This window comes from Cucurbita maxima, unplaced genomic scaffold (genome assembly GCF_002738345.1).
Source record: "Cucurbita maxima cultivar Rimu unplaced genomic scaffold, Cmax_1.0 Cma_Scf00106, whole genome shotgun sequence".
NCBI classification, from domain to species: domain Eukaryota; kingdom Viridiplantae; phylum Streptophyta; class Magnoliopsida; order Cucurbitales; family Cucurbitaceae; genus Cucurbita; species Cucurbita maxima.
This window is the reverse complement of record NW_019272122.1, coordinates 19,463-36,732: the sequence shown is the minus strand read 5'-3', so window position 1 is coordinate 36,732 and position 17,270 is coordinate 19,463. Positions and strand designations below refer to the sequence as shown.

The window sequence follows — 17,270 nt, the reverse complement described above, 5'->3', positions numbered from 1 at the left end:
TGAACCTAAAACATAAGTGACTTAAGTATTTAAATAAATAATTAGTAAGTGACCCCACTATTGGGGCTTTAAATGCAAGAACATGCGAATGTAATGACCTGTCTTTTCAGTCTATTTTTCTTCGGTACTATCCTAACGAGTAACTTGGACGTGTACCACATACTCTACACACAGCCCATACGTGCGAGTATGGACTCACCAGTCAGCTCGCACACCGTTGGGCCACTTTCCTTGTCATGCGAGCATACTCTAGGATCTACTTAAACTGGACACCGTTAGAACTAGTAACCAACACGACAAAATTAGGTTTAACATAATGTTTGTTTTCCTTCCTAACAGTCGTAGCATTATGATAAGCATAATGAACGTTTTTCTGCTTGGTCATCGTAGCATTATGATAACCATAATGATTGTTTTTCTGCCTCGTAACGTACACGTCCGTACTATCGTGAAGGGTAAGAGGTATCCTCAATGCATGAACACACAATAACAAATGAGGTCCCAACATTTTTCTATTTTTATTATCATTTAATACAACCCCGATAGCATTCCGTATATATCATATCATTTCTCATATCATTTCACATATTTTTTATGCATATGTCGAAATTGTATTTCATGCTAGTTCGTCGTTTTGCATGTCAATCACATCATATCATTCAAATTACATAAATATATTATATCATAGCATTCCATGCTTCCAGATATAACAATTTGCATCATTTACATATCATACCCTAACATATCGCATCACAATATATCATATCATAAACATGTCAATTATCACATATTTCATATCATTTTCATATCAAATCACAAAATATATGTATATGTATATATATATATATATATCCGTCATTCATATGTCATATCATAATCATATCATACCTTAAACATTTTGTGTCATATCGCTCTCTAACTTATCAATAGCCTTAACATACTTATATCTATCATAATCATATCGTTACATGAACGTACCTTAGTCATATCCTTACAGGAACGTATCCTAACGCTATCGTTCTATCAATCTATCATAATCCTTACTTTTAGAGTCATCCTAACACTATCGTTTTATCGTTCAATGCTTAATTTTAAAGCATATTGCTTTCTAAGTATTCTTAAATCAATTTTTTGAAACTCAGAATTTCACAATATTATTTCCACCCATAAAATTATTTCTTTGACATTGGATAACTGAAAAAAAAACAATTGAGGAAAAGGGAGCTGACAAACGGTAGATAGATTTTAAGCGCACCCTACAAGTATTACTTCATAAATCCGTCCGTGTGGTTACTTACGGGAATGAATCGTGCCCTTCGAAGCTTATTTTTGGCTAATTAAGAGCTCCAAAACTCTTGAAAGTTCGCTGATAGGTCCTAAATAAAGTTAGACTTAGATCAATATCAAAATCAGAAATTACAAATAAACAAAAAGAAAGGAAAAGGAAAGAAAAGTAAGGTAAAAGATAAAAATACCATTTAATTAAAACAAAAGAGAGAGAAAGTTTTGTTCCATAATTGTTGTTGAATTTGGTCATCTTGGGACACTTCTCTTGGTGCCTACATTTGGTGGAGGGCTTTCAGGAGATGTTGGACACTTCTCTTGGTGCCTAAATTATGGGGAGGGCTTTCAGGAGATGTTGTCGTGTGACACTTCTCTTGGTACCTAAATTTGGTGGAGGGCTTTCAGGAGATGTTGCTGGATTTTCCTCTTGGTGGCTAAACTTGAGGGTGGGCTTTTGGGAGAAGTTGCTGGATTTGGGCCCGTTGGTACACGCCTCTTAGTGCCTAGACCCAATGGAGGCATTTTGGGAGATGTTGCTGAATTATGTCTTGTTGGGACAGGCCTCTTGGTGCTTAAATTTGAGGGAGGGCTGTCAGTAGATGTTGGTTTTTGACCAGTTGGGACACGTCTCTTAGCTCCTAGACCCAATGGAGGTGTTTCGGGAGATGTTGCTGGATCAGGTCCAATTGGACACGCCTCTTGGTGCCTAAACTTGAGGGAGGGCTTTTAGGAGATGTTGTTGGATTTGGGCCAGTTGACACACGTCTCTTAGTGCCTAGACCCAATGGAGGCGTTTCAGGAGGAGGTGTTGGATTTAGGCCAATTGGCACATGTCTCTTAGTGCCTAGACCCAATGGAGGCGTTTCAAGAGATGTTGTTGGATTTAGTCTAGTTAGGACATGCCTTTTAAGTCCTAAAGAAAGCACATTGCCACTCCACCTGCCTCGAGACCATTGAGACAAAATAGCAACAAAAGAGAACAACAAGAGGACATAAACCATATTGACATTTTTAAGCAAACCCATTTTATCGTCACACAAATATTCTACCTCTAAATATTCTACCTCTAAATCTCACCTCTATATAAACTCGAGTGAACAACTAATTTAGAAATGTAGTAATAAATTATATTATTTTAAGTTGAGTTTTCCTAATTTATTGTAACAAATGATTTTGGGAAACTAATTATGTCGAGTAAAAAAAAATATCTAACCATTTCAGTCTATTTTATTTTTAATTTTAAATCAGTTATAAAGAAACTTTATTATAATTAAACTTCATCCAACTGGTAAAAATTAATTGTATGTATGAAAGTTTTATGAAAATTTGAAGGCACTTTTTTAAAACAAAATATTAACCATTTCTATCCTAACTAATTATAAGAATATTTTTTTAATTTTTTTAAAAAATTTAAGTGCATTTTTAGTTCATGAGAAGTTTAATAAAAACTTAAGAGTATTTTTTTTAATTTAAATTTCTTTGTTTTTTTTTTATTATTTTTTTAAAAGACAAATTTAGTATTTACTATTTGAAAAGGTACATTATTCCTATAAATATTTTGAGATTGGCAATAGATTTTCATACCATCTTCGTAATCACCAAACATAAAAAAAGAAAGAACAAAAAATGAATCTTTTAGGGTTCTCTCTGCTATTCATTTTTCCACTTTTCTTTCATCCATTTCCTGCCACTGCTGACTCATCGCTAGACCTGAAGCCTTCCCGTAGATCTCTATCGGCCTTCCTCTTTACTTCTCCGCCCCCTCCAGCAGTGTTCCTCTTCACCTCTCCGCCACCTCCTGTGCCAAGCTTCTTTAAATCTTCACACCCAGCATCATTTCTCTTCCCCTCTCTGCCACCCCCGGCGGCGTTTCTTTTCCCCTCTCCGCCACCTTCTATGCAAAGCTTCTTTAAATCTCCACCTCCGGCGGCGTTTCTCTTCCCCTCTCCGCCACCACCTATGCGAAACTTCTTTAAATCTCCACCTCTGGCGGCATTTCTCTTTCCCTCTCCGCCACCCCCGGCGGCGTTTCTCTTCCCCTCTCCGCCCCCTCCGCCGTAGCCAATGGAATGATGTGAAGACTGTACAGAAGATCAACCACGCTAGAGAAGATAAGCTATTGGTGAGAGAGATGTTCTCAATAAGAGATGAACATTTTTAATTCAAGCCCTTTAATAATGTAACATAGAAATGTTATGATCACTACTTTTATTTTAATAATACGTTTATCATTATATAAATACAACTTTATTTCACGTTTAACAATATTCATAAATTTTCAAAAATAGTATTAATATTTTTAATTTATTGAACGTCTAAGGACTTCTGTAATAATATTTGGATGAAAAAATATTATAGTTTTAAAATTACAACAATTTTGATTTATTATTATTATTTTTTTTACAATTTCAATCAAATTAAATGTTAAAAAAATAAAAGGAGAATTTTAAGTTCAAATTCACTTTTATTTTATTTTATTTTATTGCAACACCTCCTCCAACAACATAATGATCGGCAATAAAAAGAAAAGAAAAAATAGTAAGATTTACTGTGAGAGAGAAAAAGGAAAACAAGACTTTATACCCGTTTAATTGAGAGAGAGAAAAAAAATTTTAGATCTTCTATCTCTTTTACTCTATTTCAATTATTTAGATTTTTACCATCATTTTAGAAAATCATGATCAACAACATTAAAATGGTAAAAAAAGAAGAATCTATTAAAATTGAATAAAGATAATTACAAAGACCATTAAAAGCAGAGGAAAAAAAAATCATTAAAATTGTTGAAAAATAGTTACAAAAAGAATTAAAAGCAAGGAGAATAAAAAATGGAAGTCTTTTATTGTTGGATTAAAATGGGATAAAGATAATTGTTAATAAAATTAAAAGAAAAAGGAGGAGACTAGAATTGTCAATTTTGAGGTCTATGGTCATGGAAAAATAATTGAATTTGAAATATTATAAGACTAGAAAGTAGATAATACTCTAACATAAAATAAATTCATCAAATTTTTTTATATGACAGTAGCTTATATCTTCTAGAAAAATGGTTAACTCCGTCTATAAACTTGTTACATGAAAGTTCGAACTTGAAACTGATGTCATGAGCACACATATGTTAACTTGGATTTCAAAAGACAGAATCAAACTTTCATTAACGATAAATTCATGACAACAACTTAAGCTAATCAGGTAAGTGGTCTTTATGTCGGCTCGGTCGGAAGAATTGTCTTATGTATGACGACACGTGTCCAGTGGCCCTTGCACGTGTCATTTATGCTTTATGTTATATGATGAGGTGATGACGTTAAATGATGATGTATTGATGTTATATGATGATGTGATGATGTACATGACGTTGACATGATGACGATGATGCATAATAATAAGAAGATGAGACGTATGATGATGAAATGCCTTAATATGACAATCTTCCATATTAAGATGTTGTGCATGTATTAAATGCCACAATGCATTATGACGACAAGTTTTCAAAGACACAACCCTAGTTAATGTTAATGATGATGAATATATGAATGCCAATGCATGCATGTTACTTAAAATAATAAGTGAATGGTGTATAGCGTTATGTCTTAAAGATGATTTAAAAATGAAAACTGTGGGGATCTCGTGCATTTTGTGTGTTCATATATATCGGGATAATTCTCCACTAATGATGATGAGCGGGGACGCGCACAGTATGATGATGAAGGTCTTCATGGGGAGCAATTGACAATCAACGCTTGATTAATAATTGTCAATTGGTTGATGTGAGAAGCCATCCAGAAAAGAAGACTTGAGGAGTACTTGAAGTTGATGCTTTATCCTCTATCAACGCTTAATTAGCTTCGATGACTAATATTCTACAAAATCTAGCATTGGGAGAAGGTTCCATGAATAAAGCACCCGTCCAAGTTGCTGTTGTAATGCCCCAAACAGCAGCTGAATCTTGTGTATAATGTGGAGAAGAACAAAGTTTTGATTAACGTCGAGTAATATAACATCAATTTTTTATGTGAAGAATCAAGCTAATAAGGCATCTAAAAAATAATCCCTTCTCAAAGACTATAATTCAGGGTGGAAAAACTATCAAAACGTCTCATGGAAGAGACAAGTCTTATACAATCAACAAATGTCATCCTCCAACTAGCAGACCGATCTTTCACTCATCTAGAAGGAAAAATAGAAGATATTCTAATTCAAGTGGGCAAGTTCATATATCCACCAGGTTTTATTATTTTGGATTATGAAGCGAACCATGAATACCAATTATCTTGGAGAGAGCATTTTTGAAAACTGGAAGAACAATTGTAGATGTCCACCACATAACTATAATGTTGAAAATGAATGATCAACAAATAGAATTTAATATCAATGACAACGTAAAATATCCAGCTGTAGTAGAGAATCGATCAACAATTTATAAATTGACAAAGAATCCAATAGCTGATAGTTGAAAACAGCAACAAGAAGAAGACAATAATTTGAATAATTGCACTAAACAGCAATCAGAATTGGATGAACTCGTAAGATATGTTAATCACTGGAATTATAGGAAAGAAAAAATTCATCAATAAAGTCATCTATTGAGAACATATGCTTGAACTACGTCTTAGAAGTAGAGCTATTTGATATATAGGGGATAGATTTCACAATATTATTTCCACCCACAAAATTATTTCTTTGACAATGGATAACTGAAAAAACAATTAAGGAAAAGGGAGCTGACAAACGGTAAACAGGTAACAAGCTCCAAGGAAACCAAGTTAGTTTTTTTTTTTTTTTTTTTTCATTTATGCACTTACATAATTGCATTACTTTCCTTGGAATGATAGATTTTTTTCTAGTCATTATTTTTACTCTTTGTCGTGAACAACTTGCATGCCCCAACGAAAGGTAGTCAACTTTTGTATGAGAATTAATCGTACTTGGATGTCGTTAATTTCAGCATATTAGGGAGGCCAATTGGTTTTAGTGCATATTAGGATGTGATCGATGATAAATCTTATTTTCGTGTAGTGCACGTTGCCACATAGTTTCTTGTTCATCTTCATTTGCATTTGGTCTTATTTTATTTAAAATCATGTACACCTTTTCATGCAATAATATACAATGACACGAACAACAAAGAAGAATTTTAGAATGGAGAGATCCAAATTTGTCCTAGAAAATTTGCTAACCCCTCCAAGAAAAAATTCCATATGGAAAAAAGAAATTGATAGAAAATAATCATTGTGCATTCTCGGGTAAGCTTGAAATGAAATATTTATGTATTTGAATGATATGATGTGATTGACATGCAAAACAACGAACTAACATGAAATACAACTCCGACGTATGCATAAAAGATATGATAAACGATATGTGAAATGATATGAGAAACGATATGATATGTATGACATGCTAGCAGGGTTGTAGTAAATGATAATGAAAATGGAAAAATGTTGGTACCTCATGCATTATTGTGTGCTCGTGCATTGGGGGATACCCCTTACCCTTCACGATAGTACGGACATGTATGTTACGAGGTAGAAAAACAATCATTATGGTTATCATAATGCTACGATGACCAAGCAAAAAAACATTTATTATGTTTATCATAATGCTACGACTGTCAAGCATGAAAACAAACATTATGTTTAACCTAATGTTGACGTGATGGTTACTAATTCTAACGGTGTCCAGTTTAAGTAACTCCCAGAGTATGCTCACACGACAAGGAAAGTGGCCCAGTGGTGTGCGAACTGACTGGTGAGTCCATACTCACACGTATGGGCTGTGCATAGAGTATATGGTACACATCCAAGTTACCCGTTAGAATAGTACCGAAGGAAAATAGACTGAAAAGATAGGTCATGTCATTGCATTCACATGTTCTTGCATTTAAAGCCACAGTAGTGGGATCACTTACCGAGTATTTATTTAAATACTTAAGCCACTTCTGTTTCAAGTTAAGGCAAGACATTCGTGTACAGTTGACGACGGCATCGCAACTTGAGACCGTGAAACATGCCTAGGGTAGTCGTATTTATTTTCATACACTTAGGTTAGAATGAGATGTATTTAATTTAAATGTTTATTTATTTTGTTTAGTCTTTTGTTGTGTCGTCTTTTAAAGGTGTTTTCAAACCACGACTTCAATGGCTGTGTTTTAAGATGAAGGTGAAGTTTTTTGAAAGTTTAAAAGAAATATTTCTACCTTAAATTTAGTAAAAAATTTTAGGTAGTTAGTTGTAATAGACAACAACTATTTAGCATGCATTTTCTAAGCATTCAATGTGATATACTAAAATTTTAACTTCATATTCTCCATAAAAATTAATTAACAATCTCCTACAATATTGGGTATCTAAATGGGAGGATTTTTATCCAAATTTGTGTTTGATATGGGAGTTTTCCTAAAGCACAAATGGTGAACTAAAACAAAATATTTAAAGCATATGTACTTACTTATGTATGTATATGTATAGGTATATGTATATGTTTAAATTATATCAAAATAGAGTTTATACATCAATTTTAGATAAAGATAGAAGGAATACAAATTTTTATTTAAAATTTTTAAAAATTAAATTTTTGAAAAGTTAGTTTTAAAAATCAAGGATAATATTTGTAACCAGCTTAAAAAAGCCATCAATAATAATAAAATTGTAACTAATTTCATCCCTCCACACGTATGAGACAACTTCTTCCCCCAAATATCTCTTCTCAATGCTACTTCAACTGTTGGACAATTTTCCTAAGAAAAAACAAAAAATGATAATTTTCACAAAAGAGATGTTGTCATTCCTTTAAAAAGAAAATGAAACAAGATAGTCTGATTTACTTGAAAGAGAAAAAGAAAAGTAGATCCAATTTAACAAGAGGAGATCAATAGAAAAGTTCATAATTTCTTCTCTTTTATAGTGTATTAATTATTTAGATTTTTGTTATCATTTTATTGGTTATAGAAAATGAAGATCCAACATTAAAATAGTGAAAAAGAAATAAGAATTGATTAAAATTGGCCAGAGATAAATGGTGAACCAAATAAAAAAAAAAAAACTAGAGAAACACATAAAGTAAAAAATGAGAGATGAAATTTTGTCTTTTATTCTCAATATAATTTAAAAATTGTTAAAATTGGTCAAACATAATTGTGAACAAACTTTAAGAAAAACGGAATAAATACAGAGACAAGTAAACAATGAGAGATATGAAATTCCTTTTGTCTTTTGTTGTGTGTAATTCAAGAATCTATTAAAACTCTCAATGGAGATAAACAAAGTGTACAACAGAGAGAAGGAAAATAGAATAAAATAAAAACGAAGTGTACAAGCGATAGAAGGAAAATAATAAAATAAAAACAGGACTAGTAATTATGAACCTAACAAAAGTAAAACAAAAGGAGAGAAACAGAGTGTACAACTGAGAAGAAAAATAGAAGTTAAAATAACAACAGAGGAAATACAAAGATATGGAAAAGATGGGAGAGACATGAAATCGATCTTTTATTGTCTATGTAATTTAAGAATTGATTAAAATTGGCAAAAATAATTGTGAACCTAACAAGGTAAAATAGAGGGGGAGAAATAGAGTGTACAACCGAGAGATAGGGAAAATGAAAGATATGAGAAATTATTATTATTCGTGTACCTAGATAATATAATATTATAGCAAACAATACTTGGATGGAACGATCAATCAGCATAAAAATTGACATATTTTTAATTTAAGTTTTACTATCAAACATAATTTAGAAATAATGAAAAAGTGATGTCATGATATGTTATGTCATGTTACAACATGAGAAGTTATGTCATACCATGATAAACGATGTTATAATATGACCATGCCATGATGTATAAAAATGATATGATATATGGATGTTGTAATGCATAAACGTCTATAGAAAATGCTATGGAAGCTAAGTAATATAATAGAAAATTAATATAGAAAATGCTATGAAAGCTCAATTATATAATAGGAAACTAAAAGGAATTATGTACGCATAATTAATCTATTTACTATAAACATTAGAAGTTTGTTTTGGAGGTTTGTTTTGCATCACATATTATGTCATGACCATAAGGTATGGAGACTTTATGCATTTTTGTGTGATATGTGATACTTCTCCAATATGATATATGATATATGATGTATTGAGGGTCCTTTCCCTTTCTATTATTCCACAAAAAGCCCGTTAGTGAGTGTTGGTCCAACAAGCCAGCCTAAGGAGCGTGCAAGCTCACCTAGTGGACCCATGCTCGCATGTGTGGGAAATGTGTAGAGAAGTACTACATATTCAAACTTAACCGGATGGAAAAGCTGCCGAAGGCCATGATATGCTATGATAAAAGGATAGGTATCCCATTTTGCCTGTGATTGCATTCAATGAGCCCAATAATGAGTTACTCACTAAGTTTTTCTTAAAATACTCGAGTCATGTACAACTTTTACATTTTAGGTAAAGGCAAGACACCCTTGTACAGATGATAGCGCCGTCATGTTAGAGATCATGAAACTGGTACTAGGGTAGCTACATTTTTATTTTACTTATTAATTAGTCTTAGATTAATATAGGATATTGTTTTCTTTCTAGTTTTTGTTAGTTTGTTTATTTTTCATTTCTTAATTATTCGGTTTCTTGATTCCGGGCTTTTTCCCTCTCGACGATGAAGCTTATCCCCCTCTCACTGGCCGACCTTGACCCCTGTGATTTTGATGGTTAGATTCTATATCTAATATACCAAAGAATTGGTTTGGTTTAAGGATTTTATTTTTAATGTACAAGTCCATGACATTTATGAACTATTTAAAATGAATGTTTTGGCATAAAAAAGGGCACGTCATGCATATGGTAGCAACTCTATTTCAGTAGGAAAATAGGGTCGTTACAATTTACCACCCAAAATCTTAGTTTAAATCATCAATTAACAGATCAAATATAAAAAATAAAATAATAATAAAAAATTGCGGGTTCGGCAAGACCGAGAACTTCGGTGAACATTTGAGTTTTCGTTCGCACACGACCAACGAAGCGCGTTCGAAGTCGGGATCACCACGAGAACCAAACCCGACCTTCAGCCACTTCCAAGACACCTGCAAGAAGGAAAAATAGTGAGAAAAACGAGGGGGAGAGAGAGAGAGAGAGAGAGAACCAACGAAGCTCCAACGAAGCCAAACCTTACGAAATCCATGTCAAAACCTCTGATTTACACAACAAAAACAATCCTAAAGACCTTTACACACACCGAGGATAGATTTCGACGTTGCTTACACGTCGTACACCGTCGGGTAAGGAAGACAGAAAGTCGGATTTCTGAATACTCTTAGATCCGAGAGTGTTAGGCCCTTACGAACCAAACAAACACCATAAACGGGATTTGGAGGAGGAGACTCGAAAACGGAGAAAAAAGGAGGAAAAAGGATGTCGGAACGACGTGATCGAGGAGAGAGATCGAGTTGTCAGAAAACTCTCTGGTAATCGGGTGAGGGAGACGAAGTTCGACCCGAGCTTCGACCAGCGACCTAAAACCCCTCGGCCCAAAGACAGTCATTGCCTCGATCTAGCCCGGTCCACGCCTCGGCCTAATTCATCACCCGCGACTCGAAGCTACAACCCAAACCCTCTTGGCCAAACGATTTAACCCTCGGCCCACCGCAACAAACCGCGGCCCAACAACAAAGTTTAGCCTAGACCCGTGACTGCACCCCGACAACCTGAGATCGTTTGCACTCTCATCGCCTCCGGATTGTGCTACATATCAGCTTTTGGCGCAAAAAGCCCTTGTGATATGAACCAAAAGACATCAATCATACAATATACTTCAATGAAGATGTGAAGAAAAGGTTGTCAAAATTATCAAAAGATGTTTCAATTCATGCCACATTGAAGAATAATGAAGTTTGATTGTTATAAATTTTGGGTGGGTTACAATTTAGAGTTATTGTATTTCATTTATGTATTTTAAGACTTTATTTACTATAGGTTACAATTACATAATGGTTAATTATGGTCATTAAGTATCAATGTTACAACTCTTGGAATGACTTTAGTAGTTTCATTTTGAGGCTATATAAAGCCATGTATGTTGTATGTGTAAGGTAGACTTGAAAAATATAGTAAAAAGAAGCATTTGTGCTCTTCTTTAGCCAATGGCTAAGTTTCTTTGCAATTCTATGTAGTTTAGGTTGCATGTAGAATCATTCAAGCTCGACATGATCAATCTTGCTTGTGGAGTGATTCGAATCTCAAACAATGTTCTTGCCTTGAGATATTCGATCAACAAGGTAATCCGAATCTTACTCCCCTTGTAGTGGTTCCTTTTCTTATCACCTTGGCTCCAGCAGCTCAATTAGCTCCGCGGTGGCTTATTCGGCTTGGAAAACCTATTTCGTACCTGTTCGGCACCGCTCTGACCCTCTCGAACTTAATTTTGACCCCGTTTAAGGTAAAATAGATCATTTTAAGCCGTATTTCACAAATAGTTGAAAATTAGTTATGTTTGTGAAATACTAACAAAGGTGTCAGATGATCCAATAGGAACTAACCACCAACGGAAGTGTAGGACGTATACGAGGAGTTAAGAGCTTACATTTATATTTTAGAAGCTTACGTATACGAGGAGGTAGGACGTACACTACCCTATTTGTGAACGTTTGCAAGGATTCAAGAAGAACCTCTAGCTATGCAAAATCCAACATTGTTGGCGCTTATCATCATCTCTCTACACCTCAGGGTTCTAATGTGGTACTCTAAATCTCAAGGGTAGTTAAAAATATTTAGTTAGGGGCCTTGGCTTTCGGAATCAATCAATCAAGACTTCCAAGTCCATAACAGTCCAGGGTTAAAGGGTCTCTCCCTCTAAGCATCGCTCACGACACCATAGACTGTCACATCAGAAGGGTCCCCTAACTAAACTCAACTCAATCCCTACAAGAGTTCACCCTAGGCATATCTCAACACTACAACTTATCAATCATATCTTAAGTTCACCTAATCATTCAACATAATTTTATGTATGATTAACAACACATACAGCCATACAAGCTCAACAGGGAAATATCATCCATCAACACCCAGAGCGCATATACACAAATCCTCCAGTTCACCCACATAGTATGAACAGATAAAAGCAGTAGAAAGATAGTCCAGCAAGCATACAAACATCGAGTACTAAATCTCATAAAGGCTGCAAGTCCAACGGATATAAATTTAACTTTATAAGTACAGAAGATCTTTAGATCTAGCCACCTAGGGATAATTTGCTCTAGCATGCATGCAAAACCAAGCGTACCCTACAAGTATTACTTCATAAATTCGTCCGTGTGGTAACTTACGGGAATGAATCGTGCCCTTCGAAGCTTATTTTTTTGGCTAATTACGAGCTCCAAAACTCTTGAAAGTTCACTGTTAGGTCCTAAATAAAGTTAGACTTAGATCAGATTAAAAATCGGGAATTACAAATAAACAAAAAGAAAGGAAAAGGAAAGAAAAGTAAGGTAAAAGATAAAAGATAAAAATACCATTTAATTAAAACAAAAGAGAGAGAAAGTTTTGTTTCAAATTATTACAAAAGGAATTACAAATATAAAATGAAATACAAAAGACTCTAAAAGACCGACAACGGACTGACACTCTAGAACGACAACCCTCTGTGACAGTGCAGCTCTCTAACACCTCCCTGTTGGGTTTTATATCCTAAAACTCATAGTTTGTAAACAAAGACATATTCTATTTTCAATAAAGTTATTATTGATGTTTATTCAGTAAAGATTGTTATTGAATAAAGTGAATTTTATGATCATTAATCTAAATTCAATAAACTAAGAATTTTCTGGATATATTATGATTACTTGAACTATATGTGAAGACATAAGAGTGGATCAAGTTAAAGTATATAGTCAAAATAACCTATAGTACATGGATAAGGCTGAGTACCTTATCCTAGAACCATGAAGAAAATCACTCTCACTTTATAATGTCGTTTACTGTTGAGACTGATTTTTTCATTCGATGACCTAGGTAACTCGATCATAATCCTGAGTTAACTATGAACTCCTGTTTATTCGAAATTATCCTTAGATTTTTATGGGTGAGAGTGGCTCGAGTTCGCCGACTCAATGAGCCTTCCATTTCAAGAGTGTAAGATGGAATTCACTCCTACCCGCTTTTAGGGATAGTAGAGAGGTTGTTCCCTTAAGTACTTACTCCAAGTCTTGAACAAGGGGCCCCACCCTCCGAGAATTTCCGCTATTAATATTTGTTAGATATATTTATATATTAAAAAATATTAAATTTTAATTTTAAAATTAAAATTTTGTTAATACTTAATAAAATTTAGAACCTCAAGTCCACTTCAATCATAATTTTCAATTAATTGATATCATTAAGAAGATAGATTTGAGGTTGAATTGGACTTTAAGAAGCATAGTTAGACTGTACAAAAAAAAAAAAATTAGTAACTCTAGTCTACGCCAACCAAGTAAGTGGTTCCACGGTTAGTTTGGTTAGAAGAATTGTCATATGTATGATGACATGTGTCTCGTGACTCCTGCATGACTAATATGCTTGAATGTATGTTATGCTATGTGATGTTACGTTATGATATAATATGAGACGTTATGATTTGATATGATATGATATGTCATTATGATAAATCATTGATGTTATGTTATAATATGATATGTCATACTATGTTATGTGATATTAGGCGACGATAAGCTATGTTGGGTAATGATATGTGATGCTATGTATCGATATGTTACGTTTTGATATGTTATGTCATGTTACACCATGAGAAGTTATGTCATACCATGATAAACGACGTTATAATATGATCATGCCATGATGTATAAAAATTATATGATATTTGGATGTTGTAATGCATAAACGTCTATAGAAAATACTATGCAAGCTAAGTGATAGAATAGGAAATTAATATAGAAAATGCTATGGAAGCTGAGTTATATAATTGGAAACTAAAAGGAATTATGTAAGCATAATTAATGTATTTACTATAGACATTAGAGGTTTGTTTTGCATCACATATTATGTCATGACCATAAGGTATGGAGACTTTATGCATTTTTGTGTGATATGTGATACTTCTCCACTATGATATATGATTTATGACATTATGGTTACCATGATGTATTGAGGGTCCTTTCCCTTTCTATTATTCCACAAAAAGCCCGTTAGTGAGTGTTGGTCCAACAAGCCAGCCTAAGGAGCGTGCAAGCTCGCCTAGTGGACCCATGCTCGCATGTGTGGGAAAGGTGTAGAGAAGTACTACATATTCAAACTTAACGAGATGGAAAAGTTGCCTAAGGCCATGATATGCTATGATAAAAGGATAGGTATCCCATGTTGCCTGTGATTGCATTCAATGAGCCCAATAATGGGTTACTCACTGAGTATTTCTTAAAATACTCGAGTCATGTACAACTTTTACATTTTAGGTAAAGGCAAGACACCCTTGTACAGATGATAGCGCTGTCGTGTTAGAGATCATGAAACCGGTACTAGGGTAGCTACATTTTTATTTTACTTATTAGTCTTAGATTAATATAGGATATTGTTTTCTTTCCTAGTTTGTGTTAATTTGTTTATTTTTCATTTCTTAAATGTTGTTGGTTTGGTTTAAGGATTTTATTTTTAATGTATAATTCCATGACATTTATGAACTATTTAAAATAAATGTTTTGGCATAAAAAGGGGCACATCATGCATATGGTAGCGACTCTATTTCAGTAGGAAAATAGGGTCGTTACAATTTACCACCCAAAATCTTAGTTTAAATCATCAATTAACGGATCAAATATAAAAAATAAAATAATAATAAAAAGAATTGCGGTTGTCGGCAAGACCGATAACTTCGGTGAACATCGGAGTTTTCGTTTGCACAGGACCAACGAAGCGCGTCCGACGTCGGGATCACCACGAGAACCAAACCCGACCTTCAGCCACTTCCAAGACACCTGCAAGAAGAAAAAATAGTGAGAAAAACGAGGGAGAGAGAGAGAGAGAGGGAACCAACGAAGCTCCGATGAAGCCAAACCTTACGAAAGCCATGTAAAAACCTCTGATTTACACAACAAAAACAGTCCCAGAGACCTTTACACACACCGAGGATAGATTTCGATGTTGTTTACACGTCGTACGCCGTCGGTTAAGGAAGACAGAACGTCAGATTTCTGAATACTCTTAGATCCGAAAGTGTTAGGCCCTTACGAACCAAACAAACACCATAAACGGGATTTAGAGGAGGAGACTCGAAAACAAAGAAAAAAGGAGGAAAAAGGCTGTCGGAACAACGTGATCGATGAGAGAGATCGAGTTGTCAGAAAACTCTCTAGTAATCGGGTGAGGGAGACAAAGTCCGACCCGAGCTTCGACCAACAACCTAAAACCCCTCGGCCCAAAGACAGTCATTACCTCGATCTAGCCCGGTCCACGCCTCGGCCTAATTCGTCACCAGCCCAAACCCTCTTGGCCAAATGATTTAACCCTAGGCCCACCGAAACAAACCGCGGCCCAACAACAAAGTTTAGCCTAGACCCGTGATTGCACCCCGACAACCCAAGATCGTCTGCACTCTCATCGCCTCCTGATTGTGCTACATGTCAGCTTTTGGCGCAAAAGCCCTTGGCTTCAGCAGCTCAATTAGCTCCGCGGTGGCTTATTCGGCTTGGAAAACCTATTTCGTACCTGTTCGGCACCGCTCTGACCCTCTCGAACTTAATTTTGACCCCGTTTAAGGTAAAATAGATCATTTTAAGCCGTATTTCACAAATAGTTGAAAATTAGTTATGTTTGTGAAATACTAACAAATGTGTCAGATGATCCAATAGGAACTAACCACCAACGGAAGTGTAGGACGTATACGAGGAGTTAGGAGCTTACATTTATATTTTAGAAGCTTACGTATACGAGGAGGTAGGACGTACACTAATCTATTTGTGAACGTTTGCAAGGATTCAAGAAGAACCTCTAGCTATGCAAAATCCAACATTGTTGGCGCTTATCATCATCTCTCTACACCTTAGGGTTCTAATGTGATACTCTAAATCTCAAGGGTAGTTAAAAATATTTAGTTAGGGGCCTTGGCTTCCGGAATCAATCAATCAATACTTCCAAGTCCATAACAGCCCAGGGTTAAAGGGTCTCTCCCTCTAAGTATCGCTCACGACACCATAGACTGTCACATCAGAAGGGTCCCCTAACTAAACTCAACTCAATCCCTACAAGAGTTCACCCTAGGCATATCTCAACACTACAACTTATCAATCATATCTTAAGTTCACACAATCATTCAACATAAGTTTATGTATGATTAACAACACATACAACCATACAAGCTCAACAGAGAAATATCATCCATCAACACCCAGAGCGCATATACACAAATCCTCCAGTTCACCCACATAGTATGAACAGATAAAAGCAGTAGAAAGATAGTCCAGCAAGCATACAAACATCGAGTACTAAATCTCATAAAGGCTGCAAGTCCAACGGATATAAATTGAACATTATAAGTACAGAGAATCTTTAGATCTAGCCACCTAGGGACAATTTTCTCTAGCATGCATGCAAAACCAAGCGTACCCTACAAGTATTACTTCATAAATTCGTTCGTGTGGTTACTTACGGGAATGAATCGTGCCCTTCGAAGCTTATTTTTTTGGCTAATTAAGAGCTCCAAAACTCTTGAAAGTTCGCTGATAGGTCCTAAATAAAGTTAGACTTAAATCAGATTAAAAATCGGGAATTACAAATAAACAAAAAGAAAGTAAAAGGAAAGAAAAGTAAGGTAAAAGATAAAAATACCATTTAATTAAAACAAAAGAGAGAGAAAGTTTTGTTTCAAATTATTACAAAAGGAATTACAAATAAAAATGAAATACAAAAGACTCTAAAAGACCGACAACGGACTGACACTCTGGAACGACAACCCTCTGTGACAGTGCAGCTCTCTAACACCTCCCTGCTGGGTTTTATATCC

The 17,270-nt window shown here is 34.7% G+C and overlaps 1 protein-coding gene across 1 annotated transcript in view; it reads right to left on the bottom strand.

Moving 5' to 3' along the window:
• Positions 1-2,957: 2,957 nt before the first annotated feature.
• Positions 2,958-17,270, bottom strand: part of LOC111473152 (glycine-rich cell wall structural protein 1.0-like) — a gene marked incomplete at its 5' end in the record, with an annotated part of 32,704 nt that continues 18,391 nt past the window's right edge. Inside the window, one exon of the mRNA XM_023118705.1 lies at positions 2,958-3,365. Within this exon, the coding sequence (XP_022974473.1) occupies positions 2,958-3,365 (408 nt within the window). The remainder of the gene's footprint in view (positions 3,366-17,270) is intronic.